Here is a 10367-nt window from a genome sequence, read left to right as displayed (position 1 = left end):
CCAAGGATGTTGTGTGATTAGTCCCTTGTGTTTTAGAAGTTAGGTTAGGAAAACGTACAGTTCGATGGAGGAAAACAGTAGAAATATCGTATAACTGCTTAATTATATCCAAATAAAAAAGGCAAACATTTCTTAAGAAAATATATATGTGCTTGCATTTTGTAGTTTGAACATTTGAAATACTAAAACAGCTGAAGTTATCGTTGAAGTGGCAGCCGAAATACAAACGCTAAAAGAAGTTGAAATAGCAGTTAAATGCTGAAAAAGTTTCAGTCTAAGCGTAAGCACCGGAAGGAGTTGAAATGTCAGTCTAAGTGTAGTTCATTCTATAACAATGCATCATCTATCATAAGCTCATTATTGGTTTTGTATCTAAAATCTTGACCTCTAAAGTAACTAGAAAGTATGGCTGTCAGATAAACATAGTGGAGTAAAAAGTGCAATATTTCCATCTGAAATGTAGAAGAGTAGAACTATAATGTAGCATAAAGTTAAAGTACTCAAGTAAGTAAAGTAGAAGTACTTCAAATTTATAATTAAGTACAGTACTTGAGTAAATGTTCTTAATTGCTTTCCACCACAGGTGCAGCCCTGGCAGAGATATGAGCTCTGAGTACTTTCTATATCCTTGTGTGTAGGTCTAAGGCTGGAAACAGCTGTTCCACACACACTCAGAAAGGAGTCAGCACTCACCTGTATCTGAAAATAAATACATCTTTATTATTCTCATCTCTACAGAGTGAACCCTCCCCTGCATCCCGCTGACATCAATACAAAACGCACATCATCATTAATAGACATCAATAGAAATTAAGAGACACCAACAGACAGACAGTGAAGTGTAATTAAAAGTGTGTGAAGGATTCTTGATCAATAAAAAAAAAAATTAAAAAAACAATTTTAAAAGCATGTAGAGCCTCGGAGATCACAGTGAGTGTTGGTCCAGCAGAGCAGAGTTTGTGATCAGTGAACATGAAAAAAAACATTTTCCAAAAACACAAAGTCAACTGGTGAAGAGAATCGAAAGTCAAAGGTCAAGTGAATAATGAATTAGAGCATTCACGTGATTGAAAGTTCACATTTAGGTCACGTGATGACATCTGAGCCAGCTGAATAAAGACTGTGAGATGTGGCTGAAAGCTCAGACTCATTAATAAGTGGACCTTTGAGCTGATTCTCTTCACCATACATTGTTCCCAAAGATCAAGAATGAAACATCTGCAAAACACAAAGTCAATACATTTTTTGCCAAACGTTCAGCTTTCAGTGGATAATTTTAAATTCTAATGCGAGTCTGTGTGGACATTTTCAGAGTCACTGTTCCATGAAGATCAAAAAAAAGGTATTTGTCTTGATTGACAGGTCTCCCAGCCAGTCACACTCAGCTACCTCAGCTTCTCCCATGTTTAAGATTTTCTGTCTTCAATAATCAGTACATTCGGAAACCTGTGAGGGACCACACAGACACTACACACACGTTTTAATGCTAAAGAAAACAGATATTCACTACTTGGTAATTAATTGTTCAGCGATCAATCAATTCTGTGGATTCTGTGTGATCAGAGTTTCTCTCAATAAAACCAGCAAGCTGCAGATTAATTTGTATCAGAGATGCAGGTAGAAAGTTTGTGCTGAAGTGGTGCAGGATGACTGGTCACATCTGAAATGTTAGCAGTGATTTACTGATAATTTATTCACAATAGTCTCAGTAATCAGTATATATGTTCATATTATTGCACACAGATTTGTCATCAGACAGTGTGAAGCTAACATGCTAATGCAGCTAACATGCTAACACAGCTAAGGTTTGGGCAACACTGCCCGCTCACCCATACATACATCTGCTCACTAAGCTCTTCCCTCTGACCGGTCATCACATCATCATCAACATCATCATCATCGCTGTCGCCACGACAACTTACCAAAACCTGCTACTGCTGCAGAGTTACCTTTGACCTCTAAGCCTGACCTCCACAGTACCTCATGACATCACACACTAACCTCATCACCTGCTCAGTAACCAGCACACGCACAAAGCAAAGACTGTGAGTGTTAAAGGAGCAGTCCAACATTTTGTAAAATCCTTTCATTCACAACATGTTTTTATTGAGCAGGTGTAAAAATAATAAATTGACTTTTGGTGACCCCTTTTCATCAGCTAAAATAACTGAAAACACCTGCGTGAATTAACCTCAGGTGGACTGACCAGCAGGGAGCAATGTCACATCAGAGAAAATACAGAAATTGATGGAGGTAAGAGGAACAGACACACGATGACAATGATGATGATGATGATGATGATGATGATGAAGGAATGTTGACAGCTGTAGGATCATAATTCCTTAATTGAACCTTTAACATTTAAGGTGAAATGTGCATGGAATGAGTAACTTTAAGGGGTAAAAGCTCAGTTTGACCCTCAGTAGACGCTACTCTTATTGAAGATTAAGGAATGTAACCCCTTAATAAAAGGCGTGAGAGCATAGATCAAAAGATTATAAAGGCATTTACAGTACTTTTAAGAGAACTTGGTCACCTGTGTGTTGATCTAATAACATGTCCTGATTTGATCTCAGACTAGGAGTGGGGGAAAAAGAACTTGATGGGGACATCCACAGGACTGGGACTAGTAGTGGTAGTACTTGTAGAGTACTGTTAGCAGTACTAGATGTAGTACTAGTAGTATTAGTGGCATTCGTAGTAGTTTTAGGCCTGGCTTTCAAAACAGTTTAGAAAAAAGGAAACAGGATGTGAGGAAAAGGCAACACATCATCGCTGATGGTTCACAGGGTCGGGCTAGTCCAGACTGGCGTTCCCAGCATGCATCACACCAGCCAACCAGACATGTAAACGTCCTCGTCCTGTCCGAGACTCCGCCCTCCACCTCTCAGTAACGAGCGTGGTCCTTAACAGCGGGGCGATCACACAGGCGGAGTGGGCGGGGTTTATCACATGTAGGTGATGTGTTCATTTCATTATCAGTGTTGCAGACATACAGTGTTACTCAGCTATACAGTGTTGCAGACAGTGTTGCTGCTCAGGCTGTGGTTATTAAGGCTGAAGGTGAAAGGGGTAGTGCTCTGCTCTTGCCATGACTACAGGGGGTGTTGCCTGGCAGGCAGGGGCGATCGCCGTGGCGACACTGTAGCCAGCAGCTCGCTGTAGATCTCCCGTCGGACCTCCTGCGCCACGCTCTCTCGAATCTTGAAAAAAACAAGACATGAGAGTGGTATCAATCTTCTCATCTAGCTCTCAGCAACAAGGCAAATAAGCGTATTTCCCAAAATGTCGAACTATCCTTAAAATTAGCTGCACTGTGCAAAATGCTCCAGAAGTTTCTCTTTTAGATGAAGCGACATCATGTCACTTTTTTCTGACGGCAGAAAACGAGGGCCCATTTCAAACAGCTGTGTGACAACATGGGGATTGAAAAGTTCTTTAAAAATAAACCAACAGAAACAACCAACATCAACAGTAATATTCTGCTGCTACATCCTAACACTGTGCTTGTTAATGACCAACAATGTAAAATGGAGTGTTAGTTTTGTCAACAAAACCTATGGCAAAAAATATTTGTTGTCCTTTTAAAGAGATTAAAACGAAATAAAAATAAACATTTAAAAACAAACACGATGACAAAATGACAAAGTCTGACAGACTGTTACCTCTCTGATGAGCTGCTGCAGGTTCTCCACTCTGATTCCTCCTGCTGCTCCCTCCTCCTCTGGTACTTCTTCTGCTCCTCCTCCTCCCCCTCCATCCCTCTCTCCCTCCTCCCCCTCCTCCTCTTCCTCAGTGTGTGCATTGGGTCGAGTAGGGAGGACAGGCGTTATGTTTATAGATGCACGGTACACGCCTCTTCTCTGCTCGCAATCTCCTCCTCGGACCGGACTGGAGGATCGGGAGGAGGGGTCAGTGGAGGGGGCATGACTGTCGTAGCTGAGCTCTGATTGGAGGAAAAGCTGCTCTCTGAGGAGGTCTGACACCTGGAGGATAGACAGGAAAAGGTCGTACATTAAAACAAACTTTAGCATTATTAGCTTTATATGACAATGTGTGTGTGTGTGTGTGTGTGTGTGTGTGTATGCTGACCGGCTCCATGGCTCTCAGTGCAGAGGCGGTGGACAGACTGTCAACACTGCCGTCTCTATGGAGACCCTGAGGAAGAAAGCAGGACTAACAGCATTACTACACGGTCCAATCTCGTAAAGTTTATCTGTTTAGTTCAAAATCACATAAATTGTCTCAAAAGGGGTTTTAAAAACCTACTGCAGTAAAGGTTCCTGACCAGCCAAATGCATGATACCCTGTATTGTGTGTGTGTTTACTTGCTACATAGTGAGGACTGAAATACGTTTTTTACCTACAGTGAGAACATTTTTTAGAAAGTGAGGACATTTTGGCTGGTGCTCAACACTTCAAAGGACTGTTTGAAGGTTAAGACTTGGTTTTAAGGGTTAGGGTAGAATTAGGTTATGGTTAGGGTGAGGGTTGGGGTTAGGGTTAGGCATTTAGTTGCGATGGTTAAGGTTACAGTAAGGGGCTAGTGAATGCATTATGTCAATGACGGTCCTCACAAAGATAGAAGTACAAGGATGTGTGTGTGTGTGTGTGTGTATATAAACTTTGGTGCGTATTGTGCATATATACCCTGTGGTGTGTGTATATACCCTGTGTTGTGTGTGTGTATACCCTCTGGTGTGTATTGTGCGTATATACCCTGTGTTGTGTGTGATGCGTCAGCTCCAACAGTCTGTCGTCCAGCTGTTGTTCCAGCTCCTGCAGTTCCTCTCTGACTGCTGACCTCAGAGACTGAAGCTGCTCCACCTCCAGCCTGTACATCCACACACACAAACACACACCAGGTTTGTTTTGTATCATAGTATCACATATCATCACAGTTCAGATTACTGTGGAACATGTATCTGTTTGCTGTTATGAGTCACCTGTCAGTAGGGCTCAGGTGTTTGTAGACCAGAGACTGCTGTTGGATGATTGACAGCTCCAGGTCCATCATCTGACTGCGGAACAAGTTCAGACTTCGCCTCTTCTGCTGAAACTCTGCCAAAGACTGAATACACAGAAAGAGAGACAAAGTGAAACAAACTTTTATGATAATGACAACAACAACAGTCCTCTCTGTTGCTTCCTGGATGGAAACAGTCTCAATACATCATACTGCAAACTAACGCTATGTAAATTTTAGGTTATGGAAAGCCTGAATGTCAGTTTATTATATGACTCTGAATACGCAGTGGTGGGAAATATGTAAGTATGGAGTCTCACATGTCATCACCTTAGTAATGACCCAGTTAGAGAACATATCTGCCTTCAAAGGGAACTTGTGATTTTGTGTTTGTATCATGGAAGTCCAATAAAAGCTATACCTGGTGAGAGTTAAACAGACTTTAACTGCAGGAAGTCTCGCCACTGGATTTAACCCACAAACTTCACCACTTCACTTCCCATGCAAGACAAGCACAGAGTGCTGCACAAAAAGAAGACAGGCATCATAAGGAGTGATGAGGGATGACAGTACCTGGTGGCCGGGCAGAGCTGCTCTGTGCTCACTGAATGCGTCCGGAGTGTCGGCTCGGTTCTAGATGGAGAGGACAGTGATGTCAGGACAGGAACTGGAACACAACAAGCTGACAAAAGGATAAGTTAAAGCTAACCTAATCAAAACCATCAACTAAACTACAGGGAGTGATGTCATTGCCCCCAGTGTTGGAGAGGGGTTTCAGGGGTCAGCAGGGAACAGCTAATCAATCACAACTTTCCGTCCACAGCGATATGGGCCGTTACTGCCAGTTTAACACCATGAAACTCAAGGCCTATGTCTAAAACACAAGAACTAAAATACTTCTTAAGAATATATGCAAATTTGACTGAAAACACCCGAACTAAATACACTAGAGCTCAAGAGAATGGAATCACGTGCAACACATACAGAGTGCTCTTGGAACGCAGCAAAAACATAAACCGGTCAGACAAAAACAGGTCTAATGGGGCAACAAATTTGAGCAGTCAGATGACCACACATATTTTAAACAAACCCCTAGGTTAGTCAAGACAAAAAACAAAGGTGAGCGGTAAAATTACAACACAAACTGTCCAATGTAAACATCCACCATTAGCTTAAAGGAAAAGTTTGACATTTAAGGAAATATTTGCTTTCTTTCCGAGAGTTAGATGAGAAGATTAATACCTCTCACATGACAGCATGCTAAATATGAAGCTAATGCCTGAAGCCAGATAACTTAGCATAAAGCCTGAAAACAGCTAGCCTGGCTTTGTACAAAGGTAACAAAATGCCTACCAGCACCTCCAAAGCTCACTAATTAACATACTGTATCTTCTTCATCCATACAAAACCCAAAATGTAAAAACAACAACTCGTCGTTGTACGGGAGATATGTGCCAAACAATTTTTTGGTCCGGACCTGTTCCAGACAACCAGTGGAAACTACAGGAAGTTACTGGTCCCAATGAGAGATTATTAACAACATTATGGATGTGCTTTTTTTTTTTTTACCTCCAAATACAGTAGTAGTTAATCTGGCAAACTGCTGGCTTTTCTGATTGTCTAACCACTCGTGTTTCTTGTCCCACTGGACCTATTTTTATGGCAAGAGCTACGAAAATAAAACTGAAGTTGTAATACACATTTAAAAACAGTAGGACTACAACCACAACAGACTACAGCTAAAGTGACTAGAGTGTAAGTAAAAAGAGGTTAAGAGACTGGGACTGCAGAGGACTAACCGGGCTCAGTCTCTGTATCGTTCCTCTGATGTCATGCAGAACTCTCCTCAGCTGCATCTCAGTGCTGGATGGAGCAGGAGAAGCAAGCCCTGGGTGGATGCTGTGACCTGGGCTGTGGGTTGAGGCCACGCCTTGGAGGAAGCCTGGAGCAGGATGAGTGAGCCCTGGGTGGAGGCTGTGCTCTGGGGCCAGTGGTGGACACTGGGTGACAGGGTGGGGGAACGCCAGGTGTGGGTTCATGTTGTACCCATGATAGCCGAGGTAGGGTGAGGCAAACTGCGAGCCATGAGGAGTGGCATGGTAAGGTGACTGATGACTGTATATAGGATTGTAGCCCTGGTGGTGCATTACTGGAGTTCCCGTAGGCAAGTAGCCGAGACTGACGCGGTGAGGAGCCGTGGAAGATGAGGGCTGATGCAAGTTGGAGAGGCTGCCGTGCTGGGGGATTGTGGGAGTTGTAGGTTGGTGGAGACTGGTCAGACTAGAATGGTGGAGAAAGGAGGGGTTGTGGTGGTGAAGGAGGTTAGGAAGACTGGTGTATGGCTGGAGAGGGGAGGGGTACTGCAGAGGAGGGTTCAGAATGAAGGGGTATGGGCTGGGGTTAAGGCTGGGACTAGGATTGGGGCTTGGGTTACTTGAGTACTGAGCTGCAGGGTTAGGATTAGGGTTAGGATAAGGGAACATCGTCTGCCCTGGATTCCAACTTTGCTGGTTTTGGTTAGCAGTCATGTTCTGTTGGAACTGGCCCAGCTGCTGATAGTTGGAGGAGACATCAGGAACACTCTGGGTGCTCCAGGAGTGGGCATGGCCTCCTAGGGACCAAACAGGAGGAGGGCTACAGCTCTGCAGGGAATTGGATGACCGCATTAGGTAGTGTGGGATGGGTTTAGGTGGGATGAGAGCTTCTGTGGGAAGCCTTGGTGGTTGGTTTCTAGAGTCAGACGAGGAGGCAGGGTTTATGATCAGAGTAGACAGACAATTGGTTTGTCCTTCCTCCTCCTCCTCCTCCTCCTTGTCTCCTCCGGCCTCCTGGGTGTATTTGAAGGAGTACCTGGGCTGGGTGCAGGATGCCTGGCCTCGCCCAAACTGGATCCTGACAGAGGACACGACCCTGGAGGGTGAAAGGAACGAGTTGGGCAGGGAGGAGGACCTCTGCATGGGGATACGCCCTCTTCCTCGTCCTCTCCCTGGGATTTGGGGCGTATCACCAGACTGGGGGTCGACCTGCTGCCCTGTCCGGCTCAGCTGGTTCTGTTTTGCTCGGTTCAGAGCACTGAGAACTGGAGAGGATGGAGCAGAAGGAAAAAGTAAACCAGAATCATCCAAGAATGCTTGCTCTTCTTGGGCCTCGGTCTCAGCACCCACTCCCTCTGTTGGTGGGTCTGTGTCTGCGGCATTCTTGGTCTGGTTCTGAGTGTGTTGTGGTTCTTGTTCTGAAGCAGACATACTCTGGGCAACCTCTGGTTCTGGTTCTGGATCAGTCCGGTCCCCACTCTCAACTCGCTCCTCGTCCCGGGCCTCATCCTGCTGTGTTCCCATTGGTCTGTTCCTGGGGAGCTGGTGGGCTGTGTACTGTGGAACCTGCTCTGAACTCCCATCATGCTCGTGTTCTCCTACTCTACTACTCCTCCCATGAGCCTCAGCAGCCCCACCTGGCCCCGCCTCTACCTCATCTGGCAGCTCAAACACTGGTTGGTCCTTTGCGAGGGGCGTGGCCACATCTAGTGAAGGGTGTGATGTCACAGTGGTCTCACTGTCACAGCTGTCACTACTCTCCTGCACCTAATTACAATAAATTAACAATTAATTACCAGTGGTGGAAGAAGATCCTTATATTAAGTAAAAGTACCAATAAAACAATGTAAAAATACTCCATTACAAGTGAAAGTCCTGCATTCAAACTCCGACTTGAGTCAAAGCACAGACGTATTATCTGCAAAATCTATTTAAAGTATTATTCTCATTTTGAAGAAAAATGGACCATGTGACTGATTATATTATGATTATTGCATCAATGTATAAGCAGCATTTTACTGTTGTAGCTAGTGTAACTTTATATACAGTTAGGTGGTTTAGTGCAGTGGTTCCCAAGCTAGGGGTCGGACCCCAACCAAAGCGTCACAAGCAAAATCTGAGGGGTCGTAAGATGATTAATGGGTAGAAAAGAAAAAACAAAGTTCTACTACACAAATTTCTATTAATTTTTTGGACTTTTCTCTAATCCTTGCTTTTGTGAAATAGTGGATAATTGTTTTAAAATGTTCCTCTGAAAAGTAACACATTACTACATCCGTCAAATAAATGTAGTGGAGTAAAAAGTACAATATGTCCCTCTGAATGTAGTGCAGTAGAAGTATAAAGTAGCATAGAATTGAAATAATGTACTGTAAATTGTACTTAAGTACAGTACTTGAGTAAATGTACTTAGTTACTTTCCACCACTGTTAAATTAGTGATTATTTAGTAAATTAAAATGAACTTCTGCAGGGAAAGATAAACTGAGCAGTAGCAGCAGCATTGAAGTCACCATGAGATATATACTGTATTGTTGCATTGCCTTGTACTCACATTGGGGGAGGTGGGGTGTTCACTCTGATCTATTGCATTACATACACACTTTAAAACATGTAGGAGGATCTAAACACAGACCCTGTTTGTATAAGAGAAAAAATAGACCCCCAGGTGTCCACTTAGTAGATAATAATGGACTCACCTCCACTCTATCTGCTATTTTCTTCAATCAGGACTGCTTGTTGTATATTGTTACTTACATCACTGTGTGTGCTTGATTTGTAATTGCTGAATCTGATGTATATGTTAAAGATTTTATTAGCTGAACCCTTCTTTTTGCAGACATATGATATTCTGCAGCAGCTTAAGAGGTTATGAATGTTTTTTTCCTCAGAGATAAATGTTCCAGACTGACTTACAAGGTGTCATTATACACCATGAAATAATTTTCTTCAAGTTCACATGTGGTTAATCTGCAGGGTTGTTTCTCCCCTGGTGAGATAAGGCTCTGACTGGAATTAAATGAGTCGGTTCAAATAACTTAAAGGTCAAAGTTGGCGACCCAAACTGAGATACAGGCAGGAAAGACTTTGAACAAAACACACAAACAGACCTTGAGGTAGCTGGAGTCGGCAGAGGGCTCCTCAGCAAAACCACTGCTGTCTGACTGCTGACTGACTGTCCTCAACAGGTCTGAGAGAGAGAGAGACACACAATTATTATTCCTGCAGTTCCCCCGTCCGTCCAGCTGGTGGCAGAGTAGAACCATTTATAGTGAGTATAAAGTATTAGCATAGAGAGACAGGACAGTCTGTCCTCGCTGAGATCGGAGTGAATTGAGACACAGGAAACATGTTTATTGCATATAGAAACAGGCTGCATATATAAACTCTCATATATACACTTGACAGATCAGAATACATTTATATTCTCAAATTCTACAGAAACATACTCAATAGATATGCAATAGCTGCAACAATACAGGTCTCAAAATGTTCAAAAATCTGTTTTGTAAATGTTTTATGAGGAAGAAAATGCACTGAGACATTAATTAGACCTCAAAGATACACACATAGCATTTTGGTGAGTAA

At 43.1% G+C, this 10367-nt stretch overlaps 1 protein-coding gene across 6 annotated transcripts in view; it reads right to left on the bottom strand.

Annotated features, from left to right (window-relative positions):
• Positions 1-696: 696 nt before the first annotated feature.
• The window catches only part of itprid2 (ITPR interacting domain containing 2), a 46191-nt gene continuing 36520 nt past the window's right edge, over positions 697-10367 (bottom strand). For all 6 annotated transcript variants that reach the window (XM_044216120.1, XM_044216122.1, XM_044216123.1 and 3 more), the window contains 8 exons: positions 9890-9969; positions 6766-8547; positions 5540-5599; positions 4947-5071; positions 4720-4834; positions 4093-4158; positions 3666-3986; positions 697-3203 (listed from right to left, as the gene is read on the bottom strand). In XM_044216120.1, the coding sequence (XP_044072055.1) occupies positions 3096-3203; positions 3666-3986; positions 4093-4158; positions 4720-4834; positions 4947-5071; positions 5540-5599; positions 6766-8547; positions 9890-9969 (2657 nt within the window). In that variant the 3' untranslated portion in view covers positions 697-3095. The remainder of the gene's footprint in view (positions 3204-3665; positions 3987-4092; positions 4159-4719; positions 4835-4946; positions 5072-5539; positions 5600-6765; positions 8548-9889; positions 9970-10367) is intronic.

The sequence above is a fragment of the Siniperca chuatsi genome, linkage group LG12 (assembly GCF_020085105.1).
Source record: "Siniperca chuatsi isolate FFG_IHB_CAS linkage group LG12, ASM2008510v1, whole genome shotgun sequence".
Lineage (NCBI taxonomy): Eukaryota > Metazoa > Chordata > Actinopteri > Centrarchiformes > Sinipercidae > Siniperca > Siniperca chuatsi.
The sequence above is the reverse complement of the archived record's forward strand: the minus strand, read 5'-3'. Positions and strand labels throughout refer to the sequence as shown.